We start from the raw sequence: 18308 nt of genomic DNA on the forward strand, positions 1-18308 counted from the left end.
ATTACCGATGGCATAAATAAACAAGAAAAAAAAAAAGGGGAACATCCTTAATGTTTCTCAGATAATACTCGGAAAATATTGTTACATGTAAAAGCTAATGTACGTAAATAAGTGCCATTCAATTCTTGAAAACAAGTAAAGTATAAGACCTGTAAAAGATTCATTTAGATTCTTATAAGCCTTGATTACCTAACGGCATGGCTAGTAAATGTTTATATCAGAAGTAATTTCCGAAAGTTTAATGTTTACCATTTAAGACATTTCATCTTTGTTTCAAATACAAATATAAACAAGCCAGAGAGGCCTAAAAACGAGTACTTTTGATAGATGACGACGTTAAGAACTTTTGGAATCTATTTAACTATTCATAGACAGATGGTGATCAGGAGAGTATGCGCAGTATATACCCCTGGACAATTTAAATTAATGTTGACATTTCGTCCTTCATCGCTAATTTAACATAACAGACAAACTCACGCACGCACACACACTTAAACGCCCCGCATGCACGCATATATACATGCATAAACAAAATTGTACAAATGTAAACAAAAGGAACCCTTTTTACACTCAATTATTTTACTTATTGGATTAAATCCTGGCTGGTATTCATTCGGAACACCTCGCCTATTACCTATAATCAAGTTTCTTCTTTACCGCAGTATAACTAAAATTGCTGTCCTTTATACCGTTAAGCCAACTACAAAAGATTAAACCTTGACTATTTAAAATGTAGTATAACCAAGTGACACACTAGGAGTTGAGTTTAACCCGCAAGAGGTATACAATATACAAATATTTAACAATAAAATTTCATTGATTCTAGTTCACATTTACTTTAATATTGTAAAAATCAATCATATAAACCAGGATCATAATAGTACATTGTAAACACACACATAACGAAATATCATTTATATCCGGTGGCGTGAAATATAGTAAAAACTGCAATGGCTTTTATTTTTGAAAGTGATCTAAAGGCATTCTTGTTTTGTTTACTTCAGTTTGTAATAGCCATTGTTGTCAGCTATTCATTTTCAAATTACACGAACCCTGAGCAAAGAAAACTGGAGAAAGTTGCTATGCTTGAATTAAAAGTAGAACAAACTGAAAAGGATATAGAACAATTGCGGGATCTTACACGAAGTTTAGAGGGCAAATATCAAAATATAGGTGAGTTCTCTGATATAAAAGGTAACACTTAATGTACTTTTTTGAAGTAATAAATACTAGTTATTTATCTATCAAATTGACAAAGTAGTTTTATGGTTTCTGGATACATTAGAATAATGTATTTGTTTTCTTAACAAATGTATAATAAACGCTGAATTAGTGCAAGCTATGTTATCGTAATAGAAAACCAAAAATTACACCTTTTTACACATGATTGTAGTTTTAAACCTTTTAATATCTGGTTGTTAACAGATTTGAAACTGCATACTTTGAAACATTTCGTCTTTAGCGAAGTTTTGGTTTATGTTATAAAACATGTTACTTTTCAAGCTGATCGATACCAGTTGAAAAATAGATATACCCGGTACTTTTAAGGAGCCTTTAATATTTTCAGAAAGTGTCCACGTACCACTGGTTGCATTCCATGTTTATAATCCCCTTCATACAAACTTGGAAGTTGGTCAAGTCATCGTTTATCAGACGGTTCCACTGAACGAAGGAAATGGATACGATCGAAAGACTGGCATCTTTACCACTCCGGTCACTGGTCTATATCAATTTAGCGCACATATTTGTAATCAAGATAATGCTATGTTCGTTTATGCTATTGTGCTTGAGGGTGAAACAATAGCACTGTCCACACAGAGAGATATGCCGAGTAGTTGTAATACTGTTAACGCGTTGACCGTAGCAAGCGCTGGTCAACAAGTCAGCGTTCAGGGTGTACATATGTCCAAATCCTACCAAGTTATTGAAAATCCACATAGGAAAAATTCATTCAACGGTGTTTTACTACATAGGACATAAGTAGATGTCGGTCAATTTTCAGTGAAAATGATGATTTGATATATTTAATATGGAATTTAGACAAGATAAAACGGTTGGTACATAGAATGTGAATTGTTAGGGACAATCAATAAACTGTTTCTGGATATGAAATAAAAAACAAGAAAACCACCATACTGTATATCATAGAACAGAACAGAGCATAATTTTATATACAAATTTATACATTGAACATCGTCTTGTTATAATGAAATTATGTTTAATGTTTCTTGGTAAAATAAATTGAATGAAATAACACGAGTTCAAATGACATGTTTGGAAAACGCTTTTAGTAACAGATTTATTCGTAAATGGAAACGAAACTTGTATGCAACATTCTGCTGTGTGTGCAGATTAAATCATTAAGATTCTTTAAACGAGCTGCTCTGAAGTAAATACAAAACAAAATAATTAAAAAAAGAGAAAAGAACAAACCAACAAACATAAAACAAAAATATAAATTTGAAATTCATCCAATGATCAAGGTGAGCATTTAAAATATGGAAAAAAATGCAAGGAATAATAAACGATTATATTCAGAAATAAACTGACTATTGATCTTTTTCCTTGTTAAGCGTTTTCATCTTGTGGTCATTTTGGAAAATATAATGATAATTCAAGGGAAACGGGATGAGCCATTGATCAAGGTTGACAGTTGCATGCTCTCCCAGGATTGTAGAAAACTCCTAAACAATACACTTTATACAATTGATTAAAATATATCATTATTATTAAATAATTTGTTTTTAACTGTTATTTTGCGATTGCATTACTTAAAGTGATATTTAATCTATAATGAAAGGTCTTTAAGAAAATGAATAATTACGTTGATAGTATTAAGTATTTAACATGACAACAAACAACAAAATAATTATACATGGAAATTGTTGGCAAGTGTTAGATACATAATACGATATTAAATACATTCATATAGCAAAAAAATAATATAATAATAATGTTCTAGAAAAAAAAATCATTTTTCATCATAAAAATGTTCATTCTAAATCCGTCACCTAAAACTTTATCATTATTTTTTCCAGCAACAATTTATAAGAATTTCCAATGGATTGATACATTTCTATTGTTTATATCAATGTTTTAAATGCTTATGGGACAATTGTTATTACATATTACAGACCTTAAACGGATAGATAATGAATGTTTTTAAACATGTTACACATTTATTTTGTATTTTTTATGTCCCCATTCCTTCAGATATTATCCTATAAAGTAAGAAAGAAACTTCCTATTGTGCAAATGTTTATTTCAATAGTACTATAACGATTAATACATTTAATCATAATTATGTATCATTCAATAAATAAATGTAAGTAAAGTATAAGACATATAAAAATTCATTTAGTTTCTTATAAGCCTTTATTACCATACATCATGGCTAGTAACTGTTTATATCAGAAGTAATTTGCGAAAGTTTAATGTTTAACATTTAAAACATTTCATCTTTGTTTTGAATACAAACATAAAGAAGCCGAACGAGTACTACATAAAGATATTTTTGAATCTATATAACTTTTCACAAACTGTATGGTGATCAGGAGAGTATGCGCAGTTAATATCCACAATTTGGACAATTTAAATTAATGTTGACATTTCGTCCTTCATCGCTAATTTAACATAACAGACAAACTCCCACACATGTTTTTATTAAAGACCTTCATTGAAAGGTACACATTTCCGGACTATTCATGTCCGTTTTAGTGTAAACGTTTTTTTATATACTTTTACAGCAGCATAAACATATTGGTTCATTTGTGTTAATGGATAATTACTGAGATATTGTCGTGACTGACCTTAATAAACAACCAAACCCCTTTCTGAACGCCTAATGCCAACAGGAAAAACAGTTTTCATTAATTTAACTTTTTTTATGGTTTTATATTTCTTAGTTCAAGGCAGAATGGCAAGAAGCGTGAGTAAGCTTTGTAAATTAGACTTTCTTCCATTAGAATGTTCAGAGTTAATTATTTCTAAGGTTTTTCTTTGCACAATAAATGCCATTCACGTGGAAGGTAATTGATAATGTGCATCATTATCGTTGACAACAACAAACAAGAAAATAAAATAAAAAGGGGAATATCCTGTATATTTCTCGGATAACTCTGGGAAAAAATTGTCACATGTGATAGCAAACGTACGTCAATAAGTGTCATAAAAGTCTTGTAAACAAGTTTGGTATTAAAAAAGTCCCGAAAAAGGTAATACTTAGTGAGAATTGACGACCTTACGTCAGAGTTAGTTACTATCACTATCAGAAATATTTCCGGAGGTTTTATTATTTTTACTTTTATGCAAGAGTATTGCAAATCAATTGTTTTCGTGCATTCATTAACATCAGCAGAAACAGAAAGACACAGTCCAAGCCCGAGCCTGCTGGATTATAAAGGTGCAATAAATCTCTTATTGTACTAAATAAAATGAAAGTTAAAATTGAAAGAACCGACAACTCAAGAAAGATAATAATTGCTAACCGAAAATGTACTATCTGTCGTTGAATTTTAGCAAGGATATTTTCCCTATTTATATCAGACATTGAATGTCATGTCAAGCTGATACGTTCCGTATCTGTATACATAGCACACTTACTTAATAGCACCAAGACAATTGAAGCCATTTAAAACTGAGACTATATCACAAAAAGCTGACACATGCCGCTGTTTCTGTAATAGTTAGACGCTTACAACGACAAAAAGCTTAATAGGTAAATAAGAGAATACGAATGGCTGGATGTAGCTGTTTAAATATTATATTATTTGTTCTTAGGTATTAATTAGTTTCACTGTTTTTCTACTTTTCGTTAGCTAGTGTAATTTGTCAACGTTTAAATGCAAAGATAATAAACTTCCTTTTCGTCTGTTGTGAAGGCGTTAATTTGAAAATGTCTGACTGCCTATTTCCGAATTTGTCTTTTACAGCGTTTATTTATTTTTTCCTTATATTTTTCGGACGTCTATCTTAATTAACCAAACTTATTTATACTATTTTTCTTTTATTTAAAATCATAAAGCTCTTCCACTTATATCATGCAATGTTATATACACACAAATAAAATAAGTAATTGCGCAACATATTTGTCTGTTCGGCATAGAATCGTCCATTCAATTATTTTCATGATCAAGGAATCAGAAACCTGCTTTGACTTTAAAGTTGCAAAGTTGTCAAGATGAGTTAAGGATCGTCTTTGTATAAGATTAATGAATGTTTTTACCAGAATGAAGTTATGTAACTATGTAGTTTTAATCTTATTTCTCTCAAATTCATGTTCAAACGCTGCAACTAATTGTACACCGCCGGCAAGGGACACAGGCGACAATTTTGCCGCAGCTACACAATGGTCTGTGAGCGTAATTAACAAATCATTAAAATCGACATCTATCAGATTTGTCTGTGCAGACTACAACTACAGTTAGAAGTTCAATATGTATTTTCTATTATTCAAGTCAGTTATATAAAAAACAAGAATAAAGATCAACAAGGCAAAGGCAACGTTCACAGGACGCAGCACCCCGACACATCCAAGAAGGGCACCCAGAAGGCAGCAAACCAAAACCTTGGGTGAACAAAAGGGCGGTGAAAGGAGAGGTACATGTCAGGGGCGTAGCTAGACCTCAATTGATGTTACGCACAGTTTAGCGGGGGGTTAAGGGGGCCGCTTTAGGCCCCCTTGCAGGTCCAGGGCAGAGCCCTGGTAGGGGTCCATGGGGCGAAACCCCTGGAAGCTCCTGGATTTTCACCATTTATAGATGCTATAATCATGCATTTCCATGTCAATTTGAGGTTCATAAAATAAGAAATTTAAGTCAAAATAAATTCAATTCTATCATTAATAAATTTTAATGCAATAAGACTAGTGTTAATATGCGCCGTAATTTAGAGTACAATATAACTGCTAGATCGTATAACAATATTTCAAGGAGGTCTTTTATGAACGTTATACGTTATAAGGATATACATTGCATGAATTTAACAGACGCAGATAAATGACGCTGTCACTTAATCAGCAAATAAAAGTGACATACGGCGATTTTTGCGTCGTGCAAAAGTATCTACCACAACGTCAGCCTGAATCTCCCTGTCTCTGTGAATGTGCAAAAGTCCTAAGCCCGAGAGACGAGCAGTGGTCATCGTTGAGCGCAAAAAGGTCTTCAGCCTTCTCATGCTGCTGAATGACCGTTCAGCGCTCGCCGTAGACACTGGCATTGACAGGAGCAAATGAAGGCACCTGCTTACATTTGGATACAGCTCTGTTGGTAAATCCTGTAGCACATTTTCTATTGTTGACGGAGCCTGCAACAGCAAAGATTCGCACCGTGTCTTCCAGCGTCCACATTCACGCAAAAAGGTTTCCTGATCGTCCACCAAATCCTCTTGTACGACAGAATAAATTTCATCCATCCGTTGACGGTCCAAGTTGACTACCCTGTCTGGCAAGAGAAACTGAATAACGTATCTCTCGTTATTCTGAAGAAGGCGATTTTCTATCTTGGAGACAAGGTGATCCACAAATGGCAAATACATGTTGATACGCCAGTACTCTGATGGAGTTTGAGCGGGTGCATTAGGGCGATTTTTCTGTCTACCCCCACGCGGCAAAGAAGGCTGGACATCAACAGAATCAGCCATGCTCACTGCCTTCTCATATAAGGCATCCCACACCAACGGATCATTTCTCTCAGCCGTTACCTGCGTTTTAATAACTTCTGCTTCGGTGGCAGCTTGGACTAAATCACATGTTGTTGACTGGAGAAGCTTGGATAGCTGCACACTCCCTGACAATACATGTTCAATAGCTACAAGAGTTATTATAAAACTGAACTGTGTAATTACAGCTCTGTATGCTCCGGCCTTAGTGTCGTTGTTTTCGCTCAACCTCTAGTGATTTGACGACCGTCCCGTACGCTGTTTTGAAAGTGTACAGCGCGTCCGCCCTGGCTGCCCATCTAGTTTCACAGAGCGTCTGTAGTTTCTTACGCTTGTCCATTTCAACTCGTTCTTGGTCAATTTCAACTAAGGATGCCTGGAACTGTAAGAGACGTTTGGCCGAATAATCGAACAGAAATGCTATCTCTTGGACCGTGCCCATCATGTTGCGTGCAAGGGGTTCCTTTGATGCATGTACAATAGCAAGGTTGAGAGAATGGGCCTTGCAGTGTGTATATAGTGCCTTAGGAAATATCTGACGAATACGCGCCTGTACCCCTCGATATTGCCCGGCCATATTGGCAGCGCCGTCATACCCTTGTCCTCGCATTTTCTGAAGATTCACTCCAGCTGTCTCAAGGTTTTCAAGAAAGGCATTCGCGAGAGCCTCACCGGTGGTAGCAGAACAGTTAGCATAGCACAAGAAATCCTCGTAGACCCGGGAACGTGCACTGTCGTAGTACCTTAAAAGCGACAAAAGTAAATACTGCAATATAATTTAGTATTTTTAATACGAGAACACTGTGGATAAAAAAAAGAAATATTATAAAATACTTTTAAATTATCCATAAAAAAATATCAGTCACACTTTTTGACACAGTATAACATTCACACGGTGCTTTATTTATTTATTTATTTTTGGGCGAGCGAGTGTTTTCATTAGTATCATTTCATCAATTTTTAAATTTACCGAAATTAATGCCTTTTCTTCTTATTTTATATATTTTTTTCTCAATTTACGTATTGTTACGAACTAAAAACTAAGATGTTATCAGTTACAACGCAGTCTTTGAACAATGTTCGCGTAGCAGGCAGTCAATCGTCTGCATGATATCATCTTCGCACGTGCATGGTTCTGTTTCTAGCGCCACAATGAATCGATTGGAAGTGAATCATTTTTACTTATAAAACATAAATCAAGAAAACTTATTTGTTTTCAGCGAATATGCTATATATCACACGGAAAAGTGTGCTATGCTTTTGTTTCTCAACCTGATATATAGCATATTCATTCAATCATAATAGCATATATCATCTAATTCCTGCAATTTAGTTCAACTGTGTATAAGCAGTAAATATTCGTATATATTCGTGTAAGTTCATTACTGTATTTATTGAACGAGTTGAATGAAATAATATTTTGCTCCCGAGACTGCATAATATATTTTTTTCAATAAAAATAAATTCAGTATTTGAATAAAACATTATTTTGCTCGCATAATATGATTTTATTCAACTTGTTTAATAAATTCAGTATTGAACTTACACTCATTCATTATCCTGTACTTATCACATAACCGTGTCGTGCATATTTTATTAACGTGACGTCATTTTTCTCTTATAAACATAGCGTTAAAACGCGTTAAATGTTAGAGTTATACAGTACTATAGGCGCGTCAATGAAAAACGGTTCTTTTTCACTTCAAACGGTCTTTTTTCTTTGGTATGTGATAAATAGAATATTTAATTCATGTAAATTTAATACACGAATATATCTGATGCACCTATATAACAATAAAAAATTACGTTTTTTTTCTTATTGTTTTTCATTGACGCGCCTAAAGTGTTAAAGTGCGATAGAATAACGTTAATAACTTATGGTTACAATGCTACTTTACATGTACATGAAAAACAAGCGACGTTACGTGATTTATTTAATGATTTTATGATATGTTATTTTGTATGTTTATGACCATATTCAACGCATATTTATGTTATGTCTATACATGTGTTGAAACTAAGAGATATACAAATGTATATTGTTTAGCTTACACAATAATGAATAAAAGAACTCAATATACTGTAAAGTTTATATGTACCTAAGAACAATAGCCATTTGCTCCATGGTCGCCGCATCTGTGGCCTCGTCGGCAATAAAACCAAAGAATGGAGCGGCGTTGCATGCCTCCACAATTGTCTTACTGATGATCTCGCCACATATAGAGATTAATTCGTTTTGGATTTCGGGCGAGGTGTATTTCGTACGGGGATTGCCGTGCTCAAGGTGGTCCCGTAAGACTGTATTGTGCTTTGCCTGAAGTTGAAGAATTGCGGCGAAGTTACTCCTGTCGTCTTGGTGACCACGAATCGCAATATTCTGCCTTCCGCACAATATCAAACTGTCCACAATAGCAACTAATATTTTCCGGTTTTTCTCAACGGTCTGTTTATGTGCGCTCGATAAACTGCATACTATGTCCTTTTTATCTCCGGTCATCACAGAAATAAAGTTGTGGGCAGCCTCGCAGGATTCTCTATGCAATTTTGAAACTGCATGAGCTTGAATGGTTTTTCCGATGTTGCTGGGGTCGACAAGAGGGACAGCTGCGAGTGATTTTTGTTTAGAGTTTTCATCTTTACCACTGAATAAAAAACACGGTGCACAGTATACGCCCTGCTTACTTGTTGAATAACGCAACCATGTGTTATCGACAAACCAACGGAACTGTATCTTTCGAAATTTTCCTCCCACATATCTGAAAATAAATTATAAAAAAGAAAACGTTATTCAAAGGATCGGGAAAAAAGGAAGTAATTTTCAGGATTTGAACCTACAGGGGTACGCGATTTTACGCCTTGCAGTTCTGTGCTTTAACCTACTGAGCTACGCGGGCAATAACAACGGTTATGATAAACTTTAATATATCCTATTCATATGAATAAAAAAATGAAGGAATCGATTATGCACATATTTAAACAAAATTTATGACAATAATTTATAGTAAATCTATAACATAATTATGTAAAGGGAACTATACACCAAGTGATTTTTTTTAGTTAAAACAGAGATAGATCAAAAACAAAGTACAAACAACTACATTCAATCTAGTTAATCAATCACAAAAGGTTAAATAGAAGCCCCTTACTTGCTCGGAAATGCGTAATGATGAACAGAGTCCCACTTTGCGTTTAGAAGTTGGGCCATTTTAAAAATACGCGCGCTATGTAACTTTCTAAGGGGAACTACCGCTATATGATCGAACGACGGGATTAACTCTCTTTACGTAGATAAAGCATTAATTAATTTAGTGCTAATTTATGAATGCAAAGCATATTCACTCTATATAGTCATAATTGTTTTAAGGCTTTGGAAATTTTTTAAATAAATACTTCGAAGATCTATATTTTTATTTAATAAATATTGGAAATTCCGAATCATCTAAAATCTAAACCTTCCAATATCAACCTCACCCATACCCTTTAGTTTTCTCACCGTTTTTAGCATCTTTAAATTTTTATTTTCCTGGATCAATGTTACGCACGTGCGTAAGTGCGTAACGCTAGCTACGCCCCTGCATGTAATGTGTGAAATTATGTAAACTTAAACGAGCCCATATGGGAATTAAAGGGAAAAGGGCTATAAGGGTGAAAAGGGGAAGGGGGCCAAAAAATGGGAGGTGTTTGAGAAAATTCCTACCGTAAACGACAATCCAACAAGACATCACAAAGCATGTAAACATTTAAAAACTAGTAACAACACAGACATGAAAACACGTAAAGGAAAACAGAGGGGTACCGCATTGAAACGGTCAGTGGTAGTTAAACCACTGGGGAGTTTAAACCGGTTTTAGGCGCGCCAAACCTAACTTTTAGCCCCAATATGTTCCTGAATGACACAAAAGTGTACATAAAATTTATCCCCGCCAAGTAAAATTCTAACAATAGCCATGGTTACTTTAGACGAAGTAAATAAAACACATAAAAATGTGTAAATATAATCCATTGAAAGATAGAGAATACATGGTTGATGTCGGGATGGAGAAGGTTTATCCGGTGAGCGAGAAAGTGTATCTTGGCGAGCTTTAGCGATTTAGATTCACTTTCGCAGCGAACCGGATAAACCTTCTCCATCCCGACATCAACCATGTATTTGATTTATCCTGCTTTAAATCATGTTTTTAGATTAATTAAATGGTTTAATTCTTACTTTTTCCCGGTAAAATATCATCTAAATGTAATTTTGTTTTGCTGCTAACCATGTGACGTCATCATATGACGTAATGACTGGAGATAGATAAGTTTATCCGGCAGGGCTTTATCCAGCTGATGAAATAGACAGTAGCAGGATAAAATGGGATTCTTTCCTGATTCCCATTTTGAATCAGGTGCCTTTCTATTCATAGACTTATTTATTTTATCACCAGACGTTCATACTCGAAAATTATGGTCATCATCTAATTTTCAACTTTACATCGCTAGACTAAACATTAAACAATTTTGTATGTCATTTTTTCAAATTCTGGATCTTAAGATTTTAAGAACGGCGTCCTACATTATATCCAGTCTGCTATGTCTATAAAATATGATAAACAAGATCAACAAGGACAGGCGGCGTTCAATGAACATAACCCCCATACGACAAAGCAACAAGAACCTGTGGTAAGGAGCCCACGCGGCCCCAAACAAAAACAGGACAGGGCACAAGGCAGAGCACGGACAGGTCAATCACTAAAATGATAAATAATTTGTAACTGATAAGGAAATCAAAGAAAACAAATAAATGATTGAATAATAGGCCCACAAAGCCAAAGGGCACAGGGAAAGGAGACAGTAGACCGGGGAAGGGGGGGGGGGAATTAAAGAAATAAAAACTAGGGGCAAAGGGGAAAATACTTACAGTAGACGAGAAAACAACAAGGCAACAAGCAAAAGTGTCACCAAAACAGTATGAAACAACATAGAATTACATCTGAGGAACACAGAGGGGCGCCCCCTTGGAACGGTCAGCAGCACAAGTACTGATGGGGAGTTTAAACCGGTTAATGGTGCACCAAATCTCACTCTTAGCCCCAACATATTCCCATAAACAAGACAGTGTAAATAAAATGAATTTCCACCAAATAAAATTCTAACAGTTGTTATGGTTACAAGAGGTAAAATAAGCAAAACACCAAAATGATCAGGTAAAAACATATAAAAGTAAACCCAATGACCATAACAAAAGTACTCAATGTCCTAAAGGAAGACAGAGCAACAAGAAAATCACCTACAAAGGCCCGACGAAGCAGAAGAGAAGACGAACATTAAGGCAATTCATTCTCAAAGGGCTTTAAGAATTGTCCATCATAGAGTCTCCCACTTGGTCCGTCAGATGTAATCAAAAGAGGAAAGCGTAGTTTCCAACTGTAAACGGGTTGAAAATTAAGCTTGCAGTATGTCTTAAAATAGTAGGGTCGTAACCTCTTTTAAAAAAACGTTGAATGATTTTAGTAAAAACAGCAGAAAATTACCATGACCCAAAATCTTACGAAGTTTGTAAATCACATCGCCATAAAAACCAGACTGGCTAATCCCTTGTCGCAGAAGAGTTTTTAAATCACTATTGAATTTTGAAATTAAATTAAAATTACGATTGTAGAATTTTGTAAAATATTTCTGTAATTTATGACAGCGGTAGCCCTGTTTTAGAAGCTTGCTGGTAATAAAAGTATTTCGCTCGTTGAAATCCTTTACGTTGTTACAAGCTCTAGCGAATCTAATTAAGTGAGAAACATATATCCCGTAAGATGTTGCATGGGGTACGTCTCCATCTAAATGTGGATAATTAACTATACAAAAGTCAAAGTCATCTCTTTTGTCATAGATTTTCGTGTGAATAGAATTTTTGTTGATAGTAATATGAAGATCCGAACATGATGTACTAAAATTTCAATAGTTCGTTTTATTAAGTTGTAGTTCATGCGGATAAATTTCAGACACCATTTGATCAAAATAAGAATTACCTAAATTAAAAATATCATAAAGGTATCTTGAAGTATTATAAAATGCGAAAACCATTTTAAAACGTTATATTTCAATGGTTATCATAAACCGGTGTAAGCTCTTTTACTACATTTGGTAGCTCTGTACTTAAAATCCCATTTATGTAACATTTATACATTTATTTGTTTGAATTAATAACGTTCCTCGTTGAGGACCTCATGGCATTTTGATATTTGTTCTAATGAAGCCTATGGTTAAATGAAGTATTCAGCAAAAAAAAAAAAACTGTTTGAATTAAAAAAAGCACTCTAACCCTAACACAAATATTTTTGATACATGTATGAAATATACTTTTTGTAGTGCTAAAAAGTAAACTTATCATCGTATATGGCAAAAATACGAAAGTATGACATTTACAATTTCTATGTATGAATTTTGAATTTTGCTTTAGCCGGTGATACGGGGCACTACCGTAATTTGTGTCATTCCTGAGATACTAATGGTGCGTGTACAATATTGCCGATGGTGTAAACATACATAACAAAATTTCAAGCAAAATACTTTTAAACATTTTCTTGGTTAATATCGCAAATTATTGTCATATGTAAAAGCGAATGCAGAGGCTGAAATTAAGTTATATAATTAGAAGTTCTACAAGGGAGATAGCACTTCTAAGACTTTTAGTTACGTAAGTTAATAATTATAAAGTTACGTAACAACTGTAACCATAAAAAGTCAGTACCAAGAGTTTAATGATTTGATGTTCAGTCGTTTGTTTTCTTTATATGAAAATTGCACGTTAGTTAAAGTGACGTCAATAACATGTTATAATTATTGATAAAAACTCTTGTAATGACTGGGATAATAACAACAGTTTCATAATTATAGCATATCTGTGATAATAAGTGATGAGGGAAGAGTATTCATTTCGCGGATGGTGCTTGTACAACTATTACTTACTACATAGATATTTTCAACCTTGAAAAATGCAGTTAGTTTTATGCACTTCCTGTGATCTTTAAAAGTTCAAATTAAAACATTTTTCTGCGCTGTTTCAGTCAAGGTGGATTTTGTTCTGTTTCATATCAATGATGGCTAGTTAAAGATATTCATGTATTACCCTCAAAGTTGATATTTGAAAATACAGTGTAATGTTAATTGCTATGCAGCCAATTGAGCCTTGAAAATTCTAATATTTTTTTTATTTCAAACAGTTTTTGTTCTCGGTTTCCTGTAACAGTTTCTCAAATGTTACCCGTCCATGTTACCCTTTGGTCAGTAATTGAACCCGGACCATCTTTTGCATTCTTTGCCACTTCCTAGAGTTAAAATGATTAGTATTTTGGATGGAAGTTTGGTGTTTAAAAAATTTAGTTTTAAAACATTATATAACACATAATTGTCCTTTTAACAGATAGTACATTTCTTTTCGAGACTTAATGTGCCTCTAAATGTATAATTTCCACGCCGATCTACTTATATGTCACGTTATAAACTCTACACACTATAGGTAAACACAATATGAGTACAGTGTCATTAAAGAAACCTGGCATTTTGTTTAAAAAAAATTAAGAAAGGACCATATTGACTTGACCAATAATAGGGAATGCAGATTGTCAAACATAGTTTGTGCATTCTCTTATTCAAATTAAGAATTTTTTGGTATGAATGCGCTAGATTTTAATAAAATTCTACAATAAAAATGTTTTACACATAAAAGAGCGTAATATAATATCTTTAAGATTTCCACTCTGTTGTTTCAATGGTGACTAAGTTGAAGTTTGTGCCTATGATTTTAGCGGTGGCAAAATGAGATCCTTTTTATCATTCTTTTAATGTTGACTTATGGAGATTTTTTTCTGCGTTGTTTCAATGTTGGCCAATTTAGAAGTTTTCAGCGTTCTTGATAGTTTGGCCTCATACTGTATTACCGTTGCCAGTGATGACAGATTGCTTCAGTGAAAAAATCTAAAATTAACCGAGAACTACAGGTATGTTAATAACCTGGTTGGTCTTATTCATAAGTATGACACATGTCCAAAATGACGATTTAACGTAGACAGTGGGTCTAACGGTCATTTGCTTCTCACAACTGATTCAGAAATCATGTGGGATTGGTAGTTGGTCACTTGCTGGCATTTGGCGAATGACTGCAGAGATATGACCAAAAAATATGTTAAAATCTTGGTAAAAACAGGGTGACAAACATCACCAAAGAATATGCGAAATATCAATAAACTAAATGATTAAAGCCATTAACTCTTTAATAATTCATTTCCATTGCACATTTAAAGAATCAAGTAAATATCCTGTTTTTCACATCATTAAAATAATGTGCAATTCCTATTATAACTTTGTGCATTATTGATCTATTAACAAGACGCAAAATAAACAGGTTACACGCTGGTATCAATGGAAATAATTATCTGTCAAAATAAATCAATTTATCAAATGGCCAGAGGATTTGTAAAACTTAACAAATTAATGATAAATAAATTTGCTAAATCGGCGTAAAAATCAGGAAAAGCTCAACAACAGAGATTAGCATGTCAAATATAAATAAACCAAATAATGGAAGCCATTGACTCTTTAATAATTCATTTCCATTGCACATGTAAAGAAACAGGTAATCATCCTGATCATTATAATAATGGCATTTTCTATCTTAAACTGGTGCATCATTGATCTATGATAAGAAGCAAAATAAAGAAACAGGTGACAATCTGGTATCAAGGGAAATAATTGATTGTCTGTCAAAATAAATCAATTGATCAGATGGGCAAACAATTTTAAAAACTAAGCAAAATAATGATAAACATTAATAATAAAGGCATTGACCTCTTAATAAATTAATCTTTCGAAATCAACATTAAGTCCTGAAATAACCCCCAAACACTTAATATTCTCAAAAAATGTAAAATGCAGATTATAGCTTTGCCCTCAGTAACATCTACGTTTTTATTATAATTTATTTTTTTCTCTCCATATGTTGACAGGTTTTTTTCCTTGTCGATATAAATATTTTATTTTATCTTACTTTATACCATTTATTGTGGTGTATATACTTGGCATTTGAATTATAACACTCAACAACTTTAACTACAGCATTAACATTTTCGTTCATTAACGGATACTTACATGTACTTAAAATTGTCTTGACCGACTTTTAAATTTATAAACAACCCTGCACGCTTAATGCCAAAAGGAAATGTATCCCCCCCAATTTAACCTTTTTATGGTGTTATTTTTCAGTTCAATACAGATGGTTAGAAGCGTGAGTAAACCAAGTAAACTAAACTTTCTTCCATTAGAATGTTCAGAGTTAATTATTTTCAAGTTTTTCTTTGCACAAGAAATGCCATTCACGTGGAAAGTAATTCATGCAGAAGTGTGAAAAATTATCGTTGACATCAACAAACAAGGAAATAAAATAAAAAGGGGAATATCCTGAAGACTTCTCGGATAACTCTGGGAAAACATTGTCACTTGTAAAAACAAATGTACGTAAATGTCATAAAAGTCTTGAAAACAAGTTTGGTAATAATAAGTCCTGCAAAAGGTCATACTAAGTGAGAATTGATGATTTACGTCAGAGTAAGTTACTGTCACTATCAGAATTTTTTCCGGGAGTTTTATATTTACATGGAAATATAAGACACATATGATAATGCTTCCAAATTTGAATACATAACATTTCAAACACGGCAAAGACACGTCAAAACATGCACTTTTGTAAGTTCATTACGTCAATTACTTGAACAATCTTTGTTTATTATTTACAAATGACACAAAATTAATACCAGTAAAGAACTTTGAAAATGTTCATTTATATGTTCGAAGCTCAAATTATTCACTAGGTTCAATTATTTTTAAAAACAATTTGATAATGATCACATAGTTAATTAAAGGGAAAATCTATATTATTGGGAGTAATAAGAAGGCTTTATTTGGCATGATATAGAATTGTTCGAAATGAGTGCCTTTTTATATAAAAAAAATTGTGGGTCCTAACCTAGTAAACAATACGCGGAAATAAATACGATGAACTTTTGAGAGGTAATCAAAGGTAAAGAATCCTATATTTCAAATATTTATCTGAAATAAGATACATCAAACATTTGTTGCAAATGTGACTATCCGTGAAGGAAAAGGGATATTCTAGAACAAAAAAAAACTGCGCACGCAAGATAAAATATTAAAGGAGGACAAAATATGAATCAACGGATAGATTATCGTGACCACGCGTCGTTGTTGCAAGTTTTTACTATACGTAAATCAATGACGGCTTGGTAGTTTTATTATCAAAAACATTACTGTCAAATGACGTCGCAAGAGCACGTTGAAAATAATGGCTTGTTTATATGAAATACAAATAGCAAACGCAGAATGTTTGATGTGAAGGTAAACTTATATGCAAGAATATCGATAATGGCTCTTTTTTGTGCATTCACATCTGCAGAAGCATGATGACGCATTTAAAGTCCGAGCCCGCAGGATAAAAAAAAATAGCGTACCACATGAAATGAAAGTTAAAATTAGAAGAACCAAAAGCTCAAAAACGATTTTTTTTGTAATTCCTTAACGATCTTTTATGATCGAAAGATACTGTCTGTTGTTGAATTTTGCCAAGGATATTTTCTCTATAAATATTTTTTATTATTGGATCAGACAATGAATGTCATGTCATCATGCTGACACATTCCGTATCTGTAGATATGAACACTTACTTGATAGCAACAAGACAACTGAAGCCATATGAAACTGGTACTATATCACAAACACATATAAAGCTTACACATGCCGCTGTTTGTGTAACATTTAGACGCTAACAATAAAAGAAGAAGCTTAATAGCTAAATGGAAGGAACATAATGACTGAATGCACCTGTTTAAATTTTATATTTGTCTTATAAGCTATTCATTGGTTTATCCGTTGTCCTACTTTTCGTATACCCGCGTGATTGGTCCAAATAGACGCGTCGTATAATAAAACAGATAATTAACTTCCTGTTCGTCCACTTACAATTTCTGATTCCCGTTTTCCAAATTTGCCTTCAACATTACTTGTTAATTTATATTGAGGTCTATCTGGATAAACCAGGTTTATTTATGCTATATTTACTTAATTTACAGGTCACTTCCATTTATTTCATATATTTCATCATACAATGAATTTAATTACTCAAATAAATAAAATAAGTTATTTCGCAATACACATGTATTTGTCTGTTTGGCATACAATTCTTAAGTTAAAAGACAAAAAAAAAATAATGAAAAATTGCTTTCACGTTCCTGTAGCCAAATTGTCCCGATGAATTTAGGAGTGTCTTTGTATAAGATTAATGAATGGTTTAAACAGAATAAAGTTATGTAGCCATATAGTTGCAATATCATTTCTTTCCAATTAATGTTCAAACGTTACAACTTATTGTGCAATGAATATTTGCAATCGGAAATGGCATAGACGACAATATGATCGCAACTTCACAATTATTGCTGAGCGTAATTAACATACGTTACACCACATCTATAAGATTTGTTTATACAGACTACAACTACAAATAAGGGGGTTTAATAGGTTTTTGTTTTCATTTCTCGAGTAAGTTATATAGACAGATCATAATACCAGTAAAAATAAACGTGTCTGAATTCGCAGACGGACAAAGAACA

The 18308-nt window shown here is 33.4% G+C and overlaps 2 protein-coding genes across 2 annotated transcripts; one reads left to right on the forward strand and one right to left on the reverse strand.

The window, feature by feature from the left end:
* The first annotated feature begins 890 nt into the window (after positions 1-890).
* Positions 891-2413, forward strand: LOC132741007 (uncharacterized). The gene is made up of 2 exons (XM_060729082.1): positions 891-1173; positions 1568-2413. Exons 1-2 carry the CDS (start codon positions 951-953, stop codon positions 1978-1980), a joined length of 636 nt encoding a protein of 211 aa, XP_060585065.1. The 5' UTR covers positions 891-950; the 3' UTR covers positions 1981-2413.
* A 2829-nt stretch (positions 2414-5242) lies between these two features.
* LOC132741029 (52 kDa repressor of the inhibitor of the protein kinase-like) lies at positions 5243-9862 on the reverse strand. The gene is made up of 5 exons (XM_060729108.1): positions 9804-9862; positions 8757-9413; positions 6988-7400; positions 6036-6785; positions 5243-5352 (listed from the first exon to the last, which is right to left on the reverse strand). The coding sequence occupies exons 1-5, from the start codon at positions 9860-9862 to the stop codon at positions 5243-5245; spliced, it is 1989 nt and encodes a 662-aa protein (XP_060585091.1).
* Positions 9863-18308: the final 8446 nt, after the last annotated feature.

The sequence above is a fragment of the Ruditapes philippinarum genome, unplaced genomic scaffold (genome assembly GCF_026571515.1).
Source record: "Ruditapes philippinarum isolate M1 unplaced genomic scaffold, ASM2657151v2 ctg204_1_1_1_1, whole genome shotgun sequence".
NCBI lineage: Eukaryota > Metazoa > Mollusca > Bivalvia > Venerida > Veneridae > Ruditapes > Ruditapes philippinarum.

Excerpts from the sequence above, each read along its gene's own strand:
- LOC132741029 (XM_060729108.1), bottom strand. The coding sequence starts at position 9,862 with ATGGCCCAACTTCTAAACGCAAAGTGGGACTCTGTTCATCATTACGCA. Across the intron at positions 9,414-9,803 it reads CATTACGCATTTCCGAGCAA|ATATGTGGGAGGAAAATTTC; the intron begins GTAAGGGGCTTC and ends ATTTATTTTCAG. Across the intron at positions 5,353-6,035 it reads TGCACGACGCAAAAATCGCC|ACCATTGTGTAGCTGCGGCA; the intron begins GTATGTCACTTT and ends TTACGCTCACAG.
- LOC132741007 (XM_060729082.1), top strand. The coding sequence starts at position 951 with ATGGCTTTTATTTTTGAAAGTGATCTAAAGGCATTCTTGTTTTGTTTA. Across the intron at positions 1,174-1,567 it reads GGGCAAATATCAAAATATAG|AAAGTGTCCACGTACCACTG; the intron begins GTGAGTTCTCTG and ends TAATATTTTCAG.